At 38.8% G+C, this 22,038-nt stretch overlaps 1 protein-coding gene across 1 annotated transcript in view; it reads right to left on the reverse strand.

Annotated features, from left to right (window-relative positions):
- Positions 1-22,038, reverse strand: part of LOC126460891 (potassium channel subfamily T member 2) — a 627,462-nt gene that overhangs the window by 89,144 nt on the left and 516,280 nt on the right. The window contains exon 18 of the mRNA XM_050095956.1: positions 302-436. Within this exon, the coding sequence (XP_049951913.1) occupies positions 302-436 (135 nt within the window). The remainder of the gene's footprint in view (positions 1-301; positions 437-22,038) is intronic.

Here is a 22,038-nt window from a genome sequence, read left to right on the forward strand (position 1 = left end):
ATGACAGTTGTACAAACAGTTATCACCAAATACAAAGTAAAATGATTAAAAAAAGCTCTATGTTTGGAGATGTTAATATGAGCATACAAGTGATACATAAGCTATGTAAAAGTAGTAATATTTCATACAAAGAAATGAACTGATATTCATTTCTAATAAAATAAAATAAAAAAAAAATGTTGACACTATGCAGTGTCTATTAGATATACATTATGAATGAAAAGCAATTACAATGGGAGCATATAATACAAATGAGCAGCACTTTTACTTTAAATATATTAATCTTAACATTAATACTAACTTGAACATTGTTTGGACTGCTACAATGGTATTGCAGTCTGCAAGAGTGTCTTCTTCTGCTGAATTTGACATCTCTTTATTTACAACAACAACATTCTCTGCTAATGTAATTCCAGCACGCAGAAGATCATCAAGGCTGAAAGAAAAGTTTTAACTAAGAAAAATGCATTAATTTTGTTATATATAGGGTGGTTGTAGTTAAGCTTTTGCTACTTCAGAGGGCCACCATGAAGAATGAGTGATTATAGGACAATGAAACTTTGTGGAAACATTTGTAAGGACATGTGAACGAAAAATAATGAATAAACCATTTAAAGAAACAAATTTTAACTGCACAAAATGTTTATGTTCCAGGATACAAAATTTGCTCAGTGTGATGACCATTTGCATCCACGACTGCCTGGAAGTTTGTACAGACACCATTTCACAAATGTTCACAAAACTTCTTGGATGACACAGCTTGTGTGCTGCTTGAAGATCACACACTGAGTTTCCACAGTGGCAACAGTAACTTCTCCAACAATTTGTGACATGATTGCCCATCAGCCTCTCCCAGAAGCAATTCCCAAATTTCCAGTTAATTTGAACTTCTGAATCACGCTTTTCAACACTGGTACAGAAAACTGTATTCCTGTAATGTGTCAATACTTGGAAAGAGCAGCAGCACTATCGCTGTTGTTTTCATAAAACAGCCTTACAATTAAAGCTCTGCTCACCTTGTCACAACCCTTGTTGACTGTCTGCAACTGTAATGCACAAGATGCTTGTGTTCCAACTATATATTGTTGTACCTGTAGCAGTACCGGTGCCTAACAGCAAGTCATGACACTAACACTACTAATGATGCAAATCTTGCAGTGCAGGCTGAACATCATTTCTATCGAATTGGGTACCAATATGGTAAATATTTATCCACCTACACTGGTTCATGTAGCAAAAGTTTAATTATAATCACCTCGTATATAGAAAACACTTGGTTTCTCTTGTACAAAATTGGGAGTTGGTCCTAGATTTGAAATAGTGGATTCAGTAACAGCCTGCTGTGGCTGTAGCAGAATAACAAACATGGCAAAAAATGAAACTTGCCAGTGGCTGAGTCTATAAATGGTATAGACTTTAAAACACATACACAGTAGAAACCCTATATAAAGCAATTGTCAGGGGACGTGCCTTCTTCTGCTTTATAGCGTACCCACAGTACATTGAGAGAGAGCTGTGTAATGACATATTATGCATGGAAAGTTAAGATGAATACATAATGCTATATTACAAATACTGCATGAAACCGTATTTAAATTTAAAGAACATTAGAAGTACAACATATCAGGAACGTACCAGAGTACAGCAATTACACAAACTTCACTTGAACGTCAACTAAACAATTACAAGAGTTTCGAAACAGCATATAAAGTAAACTATCGAATACAGTATGATAATTTACAATACTTCCTGCAAGCTACATTACACATTACTCTACTGCTTCATGGAAGTCAGTTAGCTTTCTATGATGGGGCATTTCACACAGTTTCCTTAATGTGTGTTGCTTAGGCTCATCAGGTGCAACATTTCAATTTGGCTTGGTTCACTTTGTCGCTACATACACATAATCATTTTATTTATGTTGTCCAATATTTGACATGTACTGGGAACATCATCTATACTTTCTTCTTCAGTTTTATCATACTTATCCTGAACTGCTTCACTAATCTCATTTCAAACAGCATCAATAACATCCTTGTCATCTATTGTCATTATAGCCTTCATCTCTTGTTTTTTCTTCTATAGAACACTTGTTCCAGCAGTTCCTAATAGTGGTCGGACTGATGCTTTGCCACCAGGCCTCCTGAATATGCAACATTCTTAAAGTTTACAGATTTTAAGAACATTTACATTTCCCCAACTGCATTTACTATTGAAGTGACTCTTCTTGAAACAAGTTGGTAAAAATGTCACACGTCATCCAAGCATTCTTTGAATGCCTGTAAGTGAACTGAAATGATGACATGTTTACATGCTTGAAACATCTGACTTCTACTTTTACCTATACAAAGAGGTGTCAGTTTATGACTGTGTGATTTATCTGTGGCAAAGAGGATTGTTATTCTGTCTTGATTCATTTTCAAACCCATCTTATTTCCTGATTTTATCTTTGTATCCAAATTTCTGGTTGGAAGCAATAGATAATAAAGCACCATTTCATCACAATTATGCTCTTGATGATCATTTAAATTTTTATGTACCATTACTTTGGGTAGACTTTCAGGAAACTGTGAAGAAGATTCACTGTTGCAAGACCCTGCTTTCCTTCAATGGTCGTTTGCTGAGTTCCATGGTGATATTTCCATCTTGAAAATCATCCATTTGAAACTATGAAATATACTGAGAGTGCAAAAATCATTTATAAATGATATTTTATTTTGGGAGACATACTTTGCACTGCATTATATCTGAATCCATGGTATGTTCCACTTCTACTGTATTTTATTGTATCAAATACAGAATTCAATTGAGAACATGATTATAATCACAGAGAGACAGAACAGACAGTATGTGCTGTCTTACTTTCAGTCTCTCTGCAATTTTTCCACACATTTAGTCCTAATTTTCAGTTAAATTTTAGTGCCCATGAGATGGAAAGCCATCTTTTCCCCTACATGTATCTGAAAAACGATAGACAAAAAAGAGATAATATTGGGTGATAGTGAGGTTCCCATTTCGAGTGGGCTGAAGATTACTATTACTGTAGTGATGATAAAATATATGCAGAAAAATATCAAGTGTAAACGTTTAGAGACACAAAAATGTAAAAACACATAGAAAAATACTGTCAATAAATATTAGCAATAATTTCCAAATAACTAATAGTGTGATACTGCAATGAGTAGAAAAAAAAAAAAAATAAAATAAAAATAAAAATAAAAAAAAATAAAAAAGAAATTATGTAATTAATTTATTGTTTTTTTGCAGATATATGTCTCCAATACTTGGGTCACATTGAAATGCAGCACACCAGTACAGCAACATCCAAAACAAAATTGCACACCCATCTCCACTTTCTCAATGGGCTGCATCATTTTGTTCTGGCTTATCTAGTGGCGAGTATGGTGCTGTGGTGTGGGGATTTCAATGTTTGCTAGAATTGCAGACATATACCTCCAAATGACAAAAAATTAATTATACATCTTTATTCTTTTGAGGTAATAATTGGAACTTTATGACTCTCTTCAAACAACAGCTGGGATACTACAACACTGACAAAACTCAATGAACCTAAAACAAACTATATTTTGAACAAAGAGAACTTGACTCTCAAAACTTAATTGAAAGTAACAACAACAATCATAATAATAGTAACAGTAATAATAATAATAATAATAATAATAATAATGTTCTGTATTTTGCATTGAATCTACAAAAACAATGTTGTAAGGAAATCACTGATACTGATTATTTATTTTTAAAATTAAAATGTGTCTTGGAAAGTATACTAATGACACTGAAGTACAATAATGCCAAGCAATGGTTTGGGAACAACAAAGAGAAGCTGAATAACTGGAACAAATTCCGATGAAATGAAGAAAGCATTTGGTGACAACCAACAGCAAGTCCACTTAGTGCAGGAGAACAACTAAATATCAGGGCCCAATGTCATGGGTGAACAACACAGTCATAAACACAGGATGTTTTGTCCCTTTACAGTGATGTGAATTTGTCTATGAAATAAGCTGACAAAATCTCACATTTACATTTGAGAATCTGAGTCAGAGAAGACACAGATCAAGCCCTTCAGGTAAGGTTCTCACTCCAGCAGAAGAGTTCATCAAGTGGTGTCAGAATATAGAGGAAATGAAACAGAAAAGGTCTGGATGACAGAGGTATGATCAACTCCTGAATGTCATCCCTATGGCAGTTGGGGAAGACCATAATACCCTCACTTCCCACAAATGCCATGTTGTAAGAGAAAAGAAACAACATTTTAAGGCAGCCAGAACTGTTGGACCAATTGTGCAAGAGGTAGGCATCCATTAAAGTCGACACTATACATGAGAAGGTAAAAGAGAATGCTGAAGAAGAGGTGTATCAAACTTTGACATTAGTCTCCAGCACCAGTCGAACATCTCTTGAAGAATGAATTTGGTCAGCTTGGACTTAAGCTGCTACCATCAAATGACAACCCTGCATCCAACCAATGTAGGTGTAACCTTTAACTCCTCCACCAAGTAAAGTGCCTGCAGAAGAACAGACATTTGGAGGATGGAGGACAACACATCAGCTGGTCTTCAGTGTGGACACCTTGGATAGATTATATGCTAACTCAGGGAAAAAGGCGAATTTTCAATGACTATTGTGCCATATGGCGATGACAGGAAATTTAACTGATGTCATCGCTGATACCCAATCAATCTAGGTGCTAGTAGATTCAGAGGCTTCTTTTTCTGTAATGCTAAATGCTTATTGTTGCCCGCTAAAGAAGATTGTGTTCTGTGATATGAAAGCGACAGAACTCATGGTCACAAATGGGAACTGTGTCCAGCTGAGTGGAACATGTATTGCAAGAATAATTATCAATGAGGAAGTGCAGTCCTTTGAATTTGTCATTTTACACAATGTAGACATCATATTGTTCTTGGATGGGAGTTCTTTCAAGCATCACAACAGCCTGTGGCAAAATACGATATCAACACAGGGGATCACCTACTAATCATGTAGGTGCACTTCCAACTGAATGACGGATAATATGGGAAGAACTGGAGAAGATTCTGCAAGATGACATCACTGAACCTTTTGAGAGTCCTTGTGAAGAAGAAGGACAGCATACAAAATTTTTGCACCAACTACTGATGACTGAACAAAATCACGAAAAAAGATATCTATTCACTGACATCCGCTTATGACACACTAGATTGCATAAAAGGAGCATGAACATGCAGAAAGGCTACTGACAAAGTGAGAGGTTGATGAGGCTGACCAGGAAAAGAACTGCCTAGATAATTCTTGATGGCAGTTGTTAGCATCCCACTTAGTAAGTGAATCGACTTCATTTACTTCCGGTACGATGGGCGTGGAAGAATTATGGGCAAATTTTAAACACATTGTAAATCACGCATTGGACAAGTATGTGCTGAAAAAGTGGATCACGGATGGAAAAGACCCACCGTGGTTTAACAGCACAATTCAGAGAATGCTCAGGAAGCAAAGGCAGTTGCACTCTCGGTACAAGAAAGATCAGGAGAATGAGGACAGGCAAAAGTTAGTAGAGATTCATGCTGCTGTAAAAAGAGCAATGCACGAAGCATTCAACCATTACCACCGTCATACCTTAGCAAAAGATCTTGCTGAAAACCCAAGGAAATTCTGGTCTTACGTAAAATCGGTAAGCGGGTCGAAGGCTTCCATCCAGTCACTCACTGATCAGTCTAGTCTGGCAATGGAAGACAGCAAAACGAAAGCTGAAATTTTAAATTTAGCATTTGAGAAATCTTTCACGCAGGAGGATCATACAAACATACCGCCGTTTGAGTCTCGTACAGATTCTCATATGGAGGACATAGTGATAGACATCCCTGGGGTTGTGAAGCAGCTGAATGGGTTGAAAATAAATAAATCACCAGGTCCTGATGGGATTCCAATTCGGTTTTACAGAGAGTACTCTACTACATTAGCTCCTTACTTAGCTTGCAGTTATCGCGAATCTCTTGCCCAACATAAAGTCCCGAGCAACTGGAAAAAAGCACAGGTGATGCCTGTAAGTAAGAAAGGTAGAAGGACAGAGCCTCAAAATTACAGACCAATATCCTTAACATTACATGCTTGTCCCACTTCATATCGCTCTGCAATGTTACGCCCAAATATTTAATCGACGTGACTGTGTCAAGTGCTACACTACTAATGGAATATTCAAACATTACAGGATTCTTTTTCCTATTCATCTGCATTAATTTACATTTATCTATATTTAGAGTTAGCTGCCATTCTTTACACCAATCACAAATCCTGTCCAAGTCATCTTGTATCCTCCTACAGTCACTCAATGACGACACCTTCCCGTACATCAAAGCATCATCAGCAAACAGCCGCGCACTGCTATCCACCCTATCCAAAAGATCATTTATGTAGATAGAAAACAACAGCAGACCTACCACACTTCCCTGGGGCACTCCAGATGATACCCTCACCTCCAATGAACACTCACCATCAAGGACAACCTACTGGATTCTATTACTTAAGAAGCCTTCGAGCCAGTCACATATTTCGAAACCAATCCCATATGCTCGTGCCTTAGGAGTCTGCAGTGGGGCACCGAGTCAAATGTTTTCCGGAAGTCAAGGAATGTGGCATCCGTCTGATACCCTACATCCATGGTTCACAAGATATCATGTGAAAAATGGGCAAGTTGCGTTTTGCAGGAGCGATGCTTTCTAAAGCTGTGCTGATGCATGGACAGCAACTTCTCTGTCTCAAGGAAATTCATTATATTCGAACTTAGAATATGTTCGAGAATCCTGCAACAAACCGACGTCAAGCATATTGGTCTGTAATTTTGAGGATCCATCCTTCTACCCTTCTTACATACAGGCATCACCTGCGCTTTTTTCCAGTCGCTCGGTACTTTATGTTGGGCAAGATATTCACAATAAATGCAAGCTAAGTAAGGAGCCAACGCAGTAGAGTACTCTCTGTAAAACCGAATTGGAATTCCATTAGGACCTGGTTCAAAATGGTTCAAATGGCTCTGAGCACTATGGGACTCAACTGCTGTGGTCATAAGTCCCCTAGAACTTAGAACTACTTAAACCTAACTAACCTAAGGACATCACACACATCCACGCCCGAGGCAGGATTCGAACCTGCGACCGTAGCGGTCGTGCGGCTCCAGACTGTAGCGCCTTTAACCGCTCGGCCACTCCGGCCGGCAGGACCTGGTGATTTATTTATTTTCAACCCATTCAGCTGCTTCACAACCCCAGGGATGTATATTACTATGTCCTCCATACGGGAATCTGTACGAGACTCAACAGCGGTATGTTTGTATGATCCTTCTGCGTGAAAGATTTCTCAAATGCTAAATTCAAAATTTCACCTGCTGTCTTCTGTTTGCCGGGCCAGACTGAGCAGTGAGTGACTGGGTGGAAGCCTTCGACCCGCTTACTGATTTTACGTAAGACCAGAATTTCCTTGGGTTTTCAGCAAGATCTTTTGCTAAGATATGACGGTGGTAACGGTTGAATGCTTGGCACATTGCTCTTTTTACAGCAGCACGAATCTCTACGAACTTTTGCCTGTCCTCATTCTCCCGATCTTTCTTGTACCGAGAGTGCAACTGCCTTTGCTTCCTGAGCATTCTCTGAATTGCGCTGTTAAACCACGGTGGGTCTTTTCCGACCGTAACCCACTTTTTCGGCACATACTTGTCCAATGCGTGATTTACAATGTATTTAAAATTTGCCCATGAAGTTGATTCATTTACTAAGTGGGATGTTAACAACTGCCTATCTGCTCTTTCTAGTAAAAATACTCTCCTAGCCTTCTTGACTGACTTTTTAACTTTCGTAACCATAGTCGTAACGACAACATCATGATCTCTAATCCCTGTCTCAACACTTACACTGTCAATGAGGTTTGGTCTGTTTGTGGCTACCAGATCTAAAATATTTCCATTACGCATTGGCTGTCGATTTAGCTGCTCAAGACAATTTTTGGATAATGTGTTCAAAAGTAATTCACATGATGGCTTGTCTGTACCACCTGTAATGAATCCATAGACATCCCAGTCTATACTAGGTAGGTTGAAGTCACCTCCGACTAATATAGCATGATCCAGGTACTTCTGCGATACAGAATTTTGACTCCCTTTGAATGATTCTAGAACTGTCACGATGGAACCTGGTAGCCGGTAATAACACCCCACATTTAACTTTATTTCCCCTAGCCCTGTTAAACGTATCCAGATAACTTCACAATCACACTCTACTTCGACCTCAGTAGACACAATATTTTTGTCAACTGCAATGAAGACACCACCTCCTACAGTGTCCAGTCTGTCTTTCCAATGCACGTTCCAACCCTCACTACTTATTTCAGAACTTCCTATCTCAGGATTCAGCCAGGTCTCAGTCCCGAGAATAACTTGCACGCCACACGCTTCCTGGAGGGCAGTAAATTCAGGAACTTTATTCCAAACACTGAAAATTTACTGCTAATATCTTGATAGCTTAAGTGTCTTTACACTGAGCATGTCCTGATTTACCTGCCTGCACATCGACTGGTGAGTGTTCATCAGTACACCTCATACTACTGCCTAACCTAAGAAACCCCCATGTGCACGCCACAAGTACTCTGCTACCCAAGTAGCCACTTCCTTTGTGTAGTGCACCCCTGACCTATCTAGGGGCATCCTACAATTCCCCACCCAATAGCGCAAGTCTAGAAATCTGCAGCCAAGACTGCGGCCCCAAACCAAAGGACCCCGATCCACTCTGGGAACGATGCTGCAAATAGAGAGCTCTGCTTGCACCCTGCGTACGAGGCCAGCGGTCTTCACCAAATCCGCCAGCCACCTGTACAAACTAAGGATCGCCTCAGAACCCAAGCGACAGGCATCATTGGTGCCAAAGTGAGCAACTACTTGCAGATGACTGCACCCCGTACGCTTGACAGCCACAGGCAAGGCCGCCTCCACATCTTGGATGAGGCCCCCCAGCACACAAACCGAGTGCACGTTGGATTTCTTTCCAGCCCTGTACGCTTTTTCCCTAAGGGGCTCCATCACCCGCCTAACATTGGAGCTCGCAATAACCAGCAAGCCTTTGCCCCCGTGTGCCTGCTCGGGCCCTGCTGAAGGAGCGGCCACCTGCCCACTGACAGGACGAATGGGCGAGGCCAGCCGGACAGCCTCCACATTGACCCTCTGCCTCGAGCGACACAAACGCATTGCAGTCCGCCACTCAGCCTGAGGTGAGGGCAGCCCCAACGCGCCGGGTACACTAGAAGGTGCCTCAGCGGCTGAGTCAGTGGACGCAGCAAGCGACACCTGGGGTGTCTCAAGCGACGTGCCAGACCCTCCGCTGTCGGTGCACCTCGAGTAAGCAGCCTGAAGGCGGCTGACCGTGGACAACAGCACGCTCAGCTGCTCGCGAACTGCGGCCAGTTCCTCCTGCGCCCGCACACAGCACGCACACACCCTATCCGTCCTACTGCTAATATCTAATGACTCTGTGAATTTATACTCTACGGCTATCAATAAGCAATATTCCTCCTCTCAAATATGAGAATACGCAAGGATTTTATGTAATTAAATATGCAAGCACACAAACACTCGGAAAGAAATTAAGAATCAAACTACAAAACAAATATGAAAGCTAAATATGAGACTCGCTACTGCACTGCTGCTGCACTGATACTTCACCAGAAGCTGCTCAAGGCTCAAGTTAGTCAGTCAGCCAGTTAGTTACCTGTTCCACAGATCATTTCAATGATTCTTTTATTGAAATGATGTGGAATGATTCAGTTTACTGGATATATATACATGTTCCTCCAGAAGAGGGAGCAATGCCATGAGCTGTGGTGCTTGCAGTGCAGTGTTGCTTTAACATTGCTGCCTCTCATACTGTGGGTCACCAGTGCAAACCTGATTGATTGAAATTATTTGTTATTTAGTATTAATAATGTCTATGAAGTTCCTGAAATAGCTTGTGTTTGCAAAGTTCATTTATTCTGGAATATCAGCAGTTTGTATAAATAGCCACACACTGTCCAGGAAGTCAGTTCTGTTGCAGCTGTACATTGTCTCTGTAACAATCGTAGCTTAAGTGCTAAATGTTGTACTTCACTGAGGACTCTGCCTTCAGATTTGCAAACAGGACTTAACGCATGACATCACAATCAACTCTACTGTGCAGCAGAAACATGATGGCAATGAAAACAATTTTTAAAAAAAATTAAACTAACAATGAGTCAATCCTGGTGTTACCAGTCAATTGTAATGTTCTCTGCACATCTTGCTGTCACATCTCTGATGTTGGTTAATTAGTTAGTTAGTTAGCCAGTTAGTTACCTGTTGCATAAATCATTTCAATAATTCTTTTATTGAAATGATGTGGAATGATTCAGTTTACTGGATATATATACATGTTTAGTGTTGGCATTAATGACAATGTCACTTTTCCTTTTCATTCTACTCATGAAACTAAACTGAAAAACAAGTTGGCAACCCCCCCCCCCCCCCCCCCGCCACCCCCCACATCAGCTTTGAAATAGCAATAAATTGGTAAACTAGGAAGAGTTGTCCAGGAGAAATGATTTTTGGTTAGATTTAAGGCTTGCTTTGTTGCTTGTCAGGCATTTTGTGTTATTGGGCAAATCATGACAAATTTTTGTTGTTGCACAATGAACGTCTTTCTGGGCCACTGACAGCTTTATTAATGGGCAATAAAAGCATTTTTTTCCTTTTATGTTGTAGATAAGGCCATCACCGTTCTTTGCAAATTGTGATGTATTATTTATGACACATTTCATTAGTGAATATACATATTTTGATGGTACTGTTCAAATGCCTAATTCCATGAACAATCACAAGTGAAAACCACTTATTATTCTTACTTCTTGTTTTTGTGAAATCAGTACTTTCTCTTTAAGTTATGAGTTACTCCAAGATGTTACTGATTGTAAATATACAAAATATGTAATGGTTTGATTCATTTGTTTTCAATACTACACAACACATGAAGAGCAAAAGTAGCTGAATTTAATTGTCTGAGGAGCTCAGTAATACACTTCTTCCAGTTCATGAAGAGCAAAAGTAGCTGAACTTAATGGTCCGAGAAGCTCAGTAATACACTTCTTCCAGTTCAAGTTTTCACCATATATACACCCAAAAATCTGGTGCATTCTACCCTATTTACTGACCCCTGTTCATGTTGTACATAAATTGTTGGTATAAAGACTAAATTCCGCCAAAACAGGTCATAAAGGCCCAACGGTACCGACTGACTATCATGTCTTCCTCAGCCCACAGGCATCACTGGACACGGATATGGAGGGGCATGTGATTTGAACACCACTGTCCCAGGTATATGTCAGTTTATGAGACTGAAAAATTGTTGGTATGACTGTTTATTGTACAGAACTGAATACAATGTGTTTCCTCAATATTTAAGGAGAGTCCATTTTCTGAGAACTACTTCATAGTTCTTTGAAAAACTTCGTCAACATAACATCTGTTCTGTCACTTTTTCTATAAAGGAATTTATTATAACACTAGTGTAATCCACAAAAATGTCAAGTGGATGGTCATTCACTGAAAACTGAACCCTGTGGAACTCCCCCAAGCCACTAAATTTTTTTTACCCTTCCGACATGATTCAGCACAACTTTTTGCATTCTGTTTAGTAAGTATGACACAAACCAGTTTTATAAAACTTGAGTTTTTCTAAGAAACTAACAAATCTACACATCAAATGCCTTGGGAAGATCACAAAAAATACCAGTTGGTATTTTATTATTTAAGGCTTATGTTGTTTGCTGAGTGAATGTACCAATAGCATTCTCAGTCATGCAACCCATTTGGAATCCAAACTGAGATACACTAAGTAGATTGTTTCTATTGAAACTTGAGTAAATTACTTTGTGGAATATTTTAGGAAAAAGATATCAAGAAGAAAATTGGATGATAATTATTTGAGTCTTTCTTGTCAGCTTTCTTATGAAGAGGTTTAATATTTGTGTAATTTAACCTGCCTGGAAAGATTCCCTGCGACAGTGATGCATCACATATATCAGAGTGATGCATTTCGTATATCATTAAGAACATTACTTATTAAGTTAGTATGACTTTTCAGAATTCTGTTTGGAATTCCATTAACAGTATATGAGCTTTTGTTTTTTAAGAATTTTTATAATTTTATCAATTTCAGTGAAAGATGTTGCTGCTACTTCTGGTTCTTTAACGTTTTGTGGAATGACATTTTTAATATATTCTCTTGCTTCTTCAGCTGAACTACTTAAACCTATCTTGTTTTCCCACTGTTGGCCATGGTTGAATACAGTACTTCATTTACTCAAGATGTCCACGTTACAGCTCTACTCTAAAGTATGCAGTACTTTAAGATCATTTTCTACTGCAACACTGTGTCCTGTTTGGTCTATATGCTTGTCTACAGCTGAATTGTTAGCTTTATTTATTCTGAAACAGTCAATATATGCTTTAAAACTGGTTTTAAAATTTCTGCCTGTTTGGCCAATGTAGTATTGGTATAATAACTGCATACCACTCTATAAATTCCTGATTTACTTAGTTTCTCCACAGGCTCGGAGATGTCATGTATCAGTTTCTTTTCAAGTTGTTGGTGGTGGCAAATGTGATTCTGATATCTTTCTCTTAAATGGCCACCATTTGTGGTATAATTATTTATGTAGGTTTTTGTATGTTGTGAGTGGTGGCCTTTCTAGTCATTTGTTTTTGTTTCTTGTTATGTGTTGTGAAAGTGCATGTATTTCACATTCGTCATTATTAGGTGCAACAGATTTCACTGTGTCCATTACTGTCTCATAGCCTGCAGCACTAAGTGGGAATATCTGTGTTCTGCTTAAGAAAACACTGAATGCAGCTCGTTTGTGAGCACTGGGATGTGTTGAGGTGTTATTCGTGACACTGTCTATGATTGTTAGTTTCCTGTGTACACTGAAGTTCAGGATCTGGTTTGAATTAATTATTGTCATGTATAAAAATTTACTTTGTTATCTTTCTTATATTCTACATGGAAGTGGACGTTTTTGTGTAAAATATTGAATCTCCTCAATGAAGCTGTTATTTCTTCTTTAGTGCCGTTATGTACTAAAAGTCTGTTTTCTACATATCTGCTGCAGCACGCAATTTTCACAATGATGTCACTGTTGTCCAAAAGTTTAGTTTCAAGATGGTTAATGAAAATTTCTGCAATTATTACACTGAGTGGACTCTGCACTGATAGTCCTACAGCCTTTTCATACATTCTGTCTCTGAATATGAAATAGCTGTTGGAGAGAATAAGATCTAATAATTCTATTAGCTCAACTATTTCAACTGTGGATATTGTTTGGTATTTTAATAAATTATATCTATCCTCTGACGGATATGCTGCTGTGTAAGTTTAAACACCATGGGAAATAAGCTTTGCATTTCCCCCCTAATCTGAATGAAGCTTTTTCGTATCTTTGTAGCCTGGATGGTACATTAGCAATTATAATTGGTCTGATGAGATACTACTTCTATGGGTTTTTGGTTGGGCCCATAATTGTGGAGCTAATGGCAGGGCCACTAAGAGATAGGACTGGGCCCAGGGCAAGATGTGTGACCCAGCCCCATCTCCAAATACAGCAAACCAATTTTATTGTTGTTTTAAAGAAGGTTTGACATGATTTAAACATAATGCAATTGCATGAATATTGGAATACACAAAAAGTGCTCACTGGAATGAAATACAGAATAAATACAATTTCTTATTAAACACTAAACATATATTTGTAAATGCAGTCAATCCCTGCATGACAGTGCACTGTACCAATATGTTCCAAAAAGCTCCACACACAAAAAATCAGTTTTCAGGGGGCCATAACTCGGATGCTACTGATCACAGAGATAAGGCATGAACTAACTATTTTGGATACCCCTTGGCCTGGTGCCCAGAGACAAGTGGTACATCTATCAGAGGAACTGGCTTACTGTAGATATCCTACAGTACAGGGTCAATATGTAAACATTAAATATTTTCTTCAATCCAGGAAAATTGAGCAAATCTCTTGAATCTTTTGCATTAGGTGTGATCTAGGGTGGACCTCAGGTGGCTTAAAAATCACCATTTGTTATTGGACGGTTCCTGAAAAAACCTCAAAAAAAACCATGATTTTTTGGTATGAAAAGTACCAGATGTGGGGACAATGATTTTTGGGTGTAAAAAGTACCTGTTGTGAGGATGCCACTCCAGTAATTTCTGTTCACACCAGATGGTCAAAAACTTTGTCATATGTTCGTGAGATGATATTTCTGGAAAACTTCAAAACATTTTTCTATATCATTATTCAATACCAAGATCCAAAGGCCCAAATTTGTCATACTTACACAGTGAAATATGGACATAATATCTGGTCTGATGGGTAAACATAGTTTTAACAGACCTTGTGGACACTTGTAAGAGTTCTAATGTTATCGCAAGGATTCTGAGGTCACCAAACTAAGTTTTTCATCAGCACTTTTCACCAATAAAACTTTATGACGCACTGTTTCTGTGTAATGGACACTTCATGCCTACACAAATATCACAAAGCAAATAATTTTCTATCAGCCTTATATTATGTACACTTATTTGTTGTTTATAATACATATCGACATTTATAAATGTGCTGAAGTATATAAATAAACTGTCAAAACTTAACTGACCTATAGAATTCCTTTTATATAATCTGTATATACTACTGTAGCAGGGAAAAGAGGAGGAGCACCGGAAAGATGGTCCTGTTGGAGCATAAAAGGAGGAATATATTCCTCCTAAAAATAATCTGAAATATAAGTGGGGATCTCCGGGCGGGGACTACTCAGGAGGACGCCGTTATCAGGAGAAAGAAAACTGGCATTCTACGGATCGGAGCGTGGAATGTCAGATCCCTTAATCGGACAGGTAGCTTAGAAAATTTAAAAAGGGAAATGGATAGGTTAAAGTTAGATATAGTGGGAATTAGTGAAGTTTGGTGGCAGGAGGAACAAGACTTCTGGTCAGGTGAATACAGGGTTATAAATACAAAATAAAATAGGGGTAATGCAGGAGTCGATTTAATAATGAATAAAAAATAGGAGTGTGGGTAAGCTACTACAAACAGCATAGCGAATGCATTATTGTGGCCAAGATAGACATGAAGCCTATGCCTACTACAGTAGTACAAGTTTATATGCCAACTAGCTCTGCAGATGATGAAGAAACTGAAGAAATGTATGATGAAATAAAAGAAATTATTCAGATAGTGAAGGGAGATGAAAATTTAATAGTCATGGGTGAATGGAATTTGGTAGTAGGAAAAGGGAGAGAAGGAAACGTAGTAGGTGAATATGGATTGGGGCTAAGAAATGAAAGAGGAAGCCGCCTGATAGAATTTTGCACAGAGCACAACTTAATCATAGCTAACACTTGGTTCAAGAATCATAAAAGAAGGTTGTATACATGGAAGAAGCCTGGAGATACTGACAGGTTTCAGATAGATTACATAATGGTAAGACAGAGATTTAGGAACCAGGTTTTAAATTGTAAGACATTTCCAGGGGCAGATGTGGACTCTGATCACAATCTATTGGTTATGAACTGTAGATTAAAACTGAAGAAACTGCAAAAAGGTAGGAATTTAAGGAGATGGGACCTGGATAAACTGAAAGAACCAGAGGCTGCACAGAGTTTCAGGGAGAGCATAAGGGAACAATTGACAGGAATGGGGGAAAGAAATACAGTAGAAGAAGAATGGGTAGCTTTGAGAGATGAAGTAGTGAAGGCAGCAGAGGACCTAGTAGGTAAAAAGACGAGGGCTAGTAGAAATCCTTGGGTAACAGAAGAAATACTGAATTTAATTGATGAAAGGAGAAAATATAAAAATGCAGTAAATGAAGCAGGCAAAAAGGAATACAAACGTCTCAAAAACGAGATTGACAGGAAGTGCAAAATGGCTAAGCAGGGATGGCTAGAGGACAAATGTAAGGATGTAGAGGCCTATCTCACTAGGGGTAAGATAGATACTGCCTACAGGAAAATTAAAGAGACCTTTGGAGAAAAGAGAACCACTTGTATGAATATCAAGAGCTTAGATGGAAACCCAGTTCTAAGCAAAGAAGGGAAAGCAGAAAGGCGGAGGGAGTATATAGAGGGTCTATACAAGGGCAATGTACTTGAGGACAATATTATGGAAATGGAAGAGGATGTAGATGAAGATGAAATGGGAGATACGATACTGAAGAGTTTGACAGAGCACTGAAAGACCTGAGTCGAAACAAGACCCTGGGAGTAGACAACATTCCATTAGAACTACTGACGGCCCTGGGAGAGCCAGTCCCGACAAAACGCTACCATCTGGTGAGCAAGATGTATGAGACAGGCGAAATGCCCTCCTTCAAGAAGAATGTAATAATTCCGATCCCAAAGAAAGCAGGTGCTGACAGATGTGAAAATTACCGAACAATCAGTTTAATAAGTCACGGATGCAAAATACTAATGCGTATTCTCTACAGATGGATGGAAAAACTGGTAGAAGCCGACCTCGGGGAAGTTCAGTTTGGATTCTGTAGAAATATTGGAACATGTGAGGCAATACTGACCCTACGACTTACCTTAGAAGCTAGATTAAGGAAAGGCAAACCTACGTTTCCAGCATTTGTAGACTTAGAGAAAGCTTTTGACAATGCTGACTGGAATACTCTCTTTCAAATTCTGTAGGTGGCAGGGGTCAAATACAGGGAGCAAAAGGCTATTTACAATTTGTACAGAAACCAGATGGCAGTTATAAGAGTTGAGGGGCATGAAAGGGAAGCAGTGGTTGGGAAGGAAGTGAGACAGGGTTGTAGCCTATACCCAATGTTATTCAATCTGTATATTGAGCAAGCAGTGAAGGAAACAAAAGAAAAATTCGGAGTAGGTATTAAAATCCATGGAGAAGAAATAAAAACTTTGAGGTTCGCCGATGACATTGTAATTCTGTCAGAGACAGCAAAGGACTTGGAAGAGCAGTTGAACAGAATGGACAGTGTCATGAAAGGAGGGTATAAGATGAACATCAACAAAAGCAAAACGAGGATAATGGAATGTTGTCGAATTAAGTTGGGTGATGCTGAGGGAATTAGATTAGGAAATGAGACACTTAAAGTAGTAAAGGAGTTTTGCTATTTGGGGAGCAAAATAACTGATGATGGTCGAAGTAGAGAGGATATAAAATGTAGACTGGCAATGGCAAGGAAAGCATTTCTGAAGAAGAGAAATTTGTTAACATCGAGTATTGATTTAAGTGTCAGGAAGTCGTTTCTGAAAGTATTTGTATGGAGCGTAGCCATTTATGAAAGTGAAACATGGACGATAACTAGTTTGGACAAGAAGAGAATAGAAGCTTTTGAAATGTGGTGCTACAGAAGAATGCTGAAGATTAGATGGGTAGATCATATAACTAATGAGGAGGTATTGAATAGGATTCGGGAGAAGAGAAGTTTGTGGCAAAACTTGACAAGAAGAAGGGATCAGTTGGTAGGACATATTCTGAGGCATCAAGGGATCACCAATTTAGTATTGGAGGGCAGCGTGGAGGGTAAAAATCGTAGAGGGAGACCAAGAGATGAATACGCTAAACAGATTCAGAAGGATGTAGGTTGCAGTAGGTACTGGGAGATGAAGAAGCTTGCACAGGACAGAGTTGCATGGAGAGCTGCATCAAACCAGTCTCAGGACTGAAGACCACAACAACAACAACAAGAAGTGGGGAACCTCATTCCAATAAAAATTTTGGCATGCAAACAAATTCATGCTTTTCTGTGCTGAAGGGGCGCAGCAGAGAGACAGTGGTGGTGGAAGAGAGAGGAGATAGTGCCAGTGGGAGAGAAAGAGAGGAGAGACAGTTTTGGCGGTGGTACAGAGAGAAAGTGTCAGTGAAAGAGAAAGAGAGATGATGACAATAGCAGTGGCAGCCAAAGAACAAGGAGATATTAATGGTCAGTGAGAGACAGAGGCAGTAAAAGGTATAGAGAGATGGATGGAGATACAAAGGGGAGGAGGAAAAGAGAGACACAACAGTGAAAATGAAAAATAGAGATGAGTTGACACCATACATAGGCTTGGAAGGTCTGGACCCTCCCAGAATGAGGAACTCCAACACATAAGCATATGGGCGGGGGGGTGGGGGGGGGGGGTGTACATCTTGGACAGAAATTATAAGCACTTGGATATAGCGGAAAATATAAGTTGGACCCTTCCTCTCCACCCAAGCCCCCTAGAATTTTTGTTCCAAGGTATGGTGGAGACAGTGGCAGTGACAAAGAAGGACAAAAAGAGACAGTCTAAGTAAGAGAGTATACAGTGTCAGCGGCATGGCAGAAAACTGATGTGACTTACAAACTTAAAAGTTTGGCTGCATGTGTAATTCAATAATGAACTACTGTAAGATGTATGTATGCCCCATTTAATTTTATTTTTTAAATTGGTTTAACTTAGTTTCACTTCACTTTAAACCAAATGGCTAAGTATTATACTGAACTGTGCTTTGACAAGAGAGCTGGTGCCAATAACTCTCAGACATGGAGAGTTCCATCCCCACTCACTCCATGGTGTGGCCACACAATACAGTAAATAGACATCAGTGCACTTGAATATGAAGTGCTGTGAGTCATGCAATGGGGAGCATATTATAACCTACTTGCCTATAACACTATCAATGGCCGTTTGCAAGCCTTTTGTTCATGAAATGCTTGAATCATAGCATCAAAGTCTTGCTGCACTGCCAAATTATATATACAGTTTCCAAGGTTCCAAAATCTCTTAGATGTTCATGGGTAGCTGATCTGATACAAATTTTAACATGAGACAGAGTGCTGAAAGACCTTTCAGCTTCAGATACAGTCATCAGAAGAGTGTAGATGTAGTGTAAAAGATGCACATACATTCATCTACTTTTGCAAACAAGCTTAAAATTTTAAACTCGTGCATCTTATTCAAGAGTTCTAGTGGTTCCAAGTTTGAAGTATGAGGTGTTTTCAAATACTTAATTTCTTCTAAATCTCTTGTGGGATCATAATGGTATTCATTGATAAATGACGTGCATGCCTCAGTGACCTGATTGTCAGTGATCTTTAAGTATGCCCATAAAACACAAAAGTTTCACCTAAACTCTTCATTGTTTTAATTGGATTTTTAAGTTAGACACTAGCCTATGAATAATGATTTAGAATACATTTATATTCAATAAATTTTCAATAAATTTTCTGAATTCACATTTGCCACTTCATTCCTGGCTTCAGTATGAAATGATTTCCACTTCTTAGAGTGCATAGCTGGACATTCAGGATCTATATTAACTGCACTAGCAATAACTTTTGCTCAGGGAGAATGGTGTCCCAATTTTTGTGAAGGTATTTTAAGTCAAAAGCAGCTCTAAAAGCAGCTTACCTCAACATCAATGTTAGCATTTCGAGCTTTAGTAATATGCTTCTGTAGTCAACTGATACTAACAACTTTAGTTAAAGTGATGCCATTATTAAACACTTGAATGATCCCACATAATCCAAAACACCAAGGAACACAGATCGTGTTTCAGCTGACAATTTAACTTACTGAGAGTTCCAATAGCAATGGTAATCCTATTCAGATGAGCTGCAAATGGTACTGAAATATCAACCAGAGCATTCTAATGGGAATCAGGCACAGAATATAATGAACTTCCAATAGTGTTTCATAACAGATGGACTCCTACTGAACAGATTGTATAGAAGATGAATCACTCTGAAGAATTTCTCTGCTTCATTATGACTCTCAGCTGCATGTACTCCACAAAAGGCTATGACAACCACACAGAGAAAATTTTGCAAGAGGATTTCACTGAAGAAAATGTGCCTGAGCTCCTTCGCCTTGAATACTGTTGGCAAAGCTACTAAATTATAATGACATTTCACAGCTACTTATGTGTACTTTTGTTGGGGAAATGTTTTGGTAGGATTTCCAACAACATTTAAAGAAAGCATATTTTTGAATCCGTCACAGGGTAGTTTTAGTGCATGATGTCTAAATAAACTATTGTGCACTCAAGACTAAACGTTGAATAGAACTGTATGTTACAATAGCAGATTGATTTTTGTCAACTTAGTGCCTTGGTGAGGGGTGGCTCCGGACCCTTGAGAAACTGTGCCCTCCATGAAACTTGGGCCCCGGGGATTTTGCCCCCCCCCCCCCCCCTCAATCAGGCCTGGCTATTGGCCCCATTACTGCACTAATCTTCGAGTTTCTTCCCTTATGTATAATGAATATGTTTTACTGGACCGTTTCTTTAGTTTTTCATTGAACTTCTGTATGGGATTGTGTGAGATTTTCTGAAATATTCACATTTGTCCATTATAAGTACTGTAGAACCTTAGCCAGCTTAAAGTATCAGTTTATTACCCTCATTAAACTTCTGGCTGATGCTTTAAGCAACTGGTTTCCCCTCTTTAGCAGCTTTTATTGGATCTTTGTTTAAATGGTACTTTGTAATTTATTAGCTTAGGGACTAATTACTGTTTCTTCATTTTTATTAACTATACCAAGATCAGCTGCCATTTTACTGAGCAAATGATGTCATTGAAGTTATTCTGAGTAAGTTCTGGTTAACAAGACACAAGGAGCCATAGAAATCGAGGTGTGGGAGTAACAGTGTTTTGATTGTGGTATACAGAATCTGGCAGATCCAATGCTCAACTCTGACTTTTGTAACTTAGTGTCAGTGCTCTTTGACATGTCTGCTTCAATGACTAACTAACAGTATATGCTCAGTATTAATATATATTTCTCAAGTTCTCAGCTCAATAAATATTGTTTCTTCACTAGCAACATTATATGCATGTCATTTATTGTGGCTGCAATACCCATGAGTGGTGAACCTGAGAAGAAGGACACCAAGCAGGTGGTTACCTGTGAAATGACAATGCTGGCAGCACCAGACCATGTTCTACCAGGACAGCAAACTGGTGATACGGTCAGTGCAAATACTGATCTCCGTATTCAATTGAGTCCAAATAGTGGATTTCTAACTGGACTACCAGCTTGCAAATCTTCTATTCTGTTCACAAATATTTTGCTCACTGTTGTCTTCATCTCAACTGCACCACAAAACAAAGTGGAGGTGCTACCATATTTGGCACAGTTATCAGATTTATGCTTTCGTATGCCAGAACTTTCTTTCACTGCATATGGCATTTTACGTGAAGAGTTACAGTTTGTACTGAATGTCAACCCTTTGGGTGTTCATGCAAAGGTTTTGGTGTTTTGACACTATTACATCTGAACAAAATAAATATCAACATATGAAAGACAGTGTTTGCAAAGAGTACAAAAATCTCAAGATCAATGCCTTCAACAAGCACTGCACAATGAACAAATCAGTGAAAATTCAAAACCTAAAATTATTAATGAGAAAAGTACACTTAGACTGAATATTAGTCTACAGATTTATACAAGGTTGTGTGTGTGTTTTCCTTTCTTATAGTCCGTTATAGTCCCTATTCTCTTCATACACGTTATAATATGGTATTTATAGTATTTTTTTTACACTCTTGTCCACATAGTACACATTCACACTCTTCATATGGTTCATGGAATTAGTTACTGACTAATATTTATGAGAAAAGTGTGCATTGTGAGTCTTGTTGTCACATGGATCTGGTTCTTACATTCTCTGCTCCAGCATAGGTGGTGTCTTGTTGAATTCGATGTCTGTCTCTTTCTTCGTCTGGTCCAAGATGTTAATCATTTCCTGATACAGTCATGTGGAATGTAGCCAGTGTTGTAATATAATGTACTCTATGAAATAAATATCATTCATGAGTTCATATTGAAGCCGGAATGAGACTGTTTTTCCCACTTGTAGTACCCATTTTATGAACATTCTCTCAACTTTTTCTATTCTTTTCATACAGCCAATTTTCCCATTTTCCAAATGATCTCTATTTCATGCATTATGTCTGGCACGTATATGAATGGGAACTACAACAATTAAAGGGCA

This window comes from Schistocerca serialis, chromosome 1 (assembly GCF_023864345.2).
Source record: "Schistocerca serialis cubense isolate TAMUIC-IGC-003099 chromosome 1, iqSchSeri2.2, whole genome shotgun sequence".
Lineage (NCBI taxonomy): Eukaryota > Metazoa > Arthropoda > Insecta > Orthoptera > Acrididae > Schistocerca > Schistocerca serialis.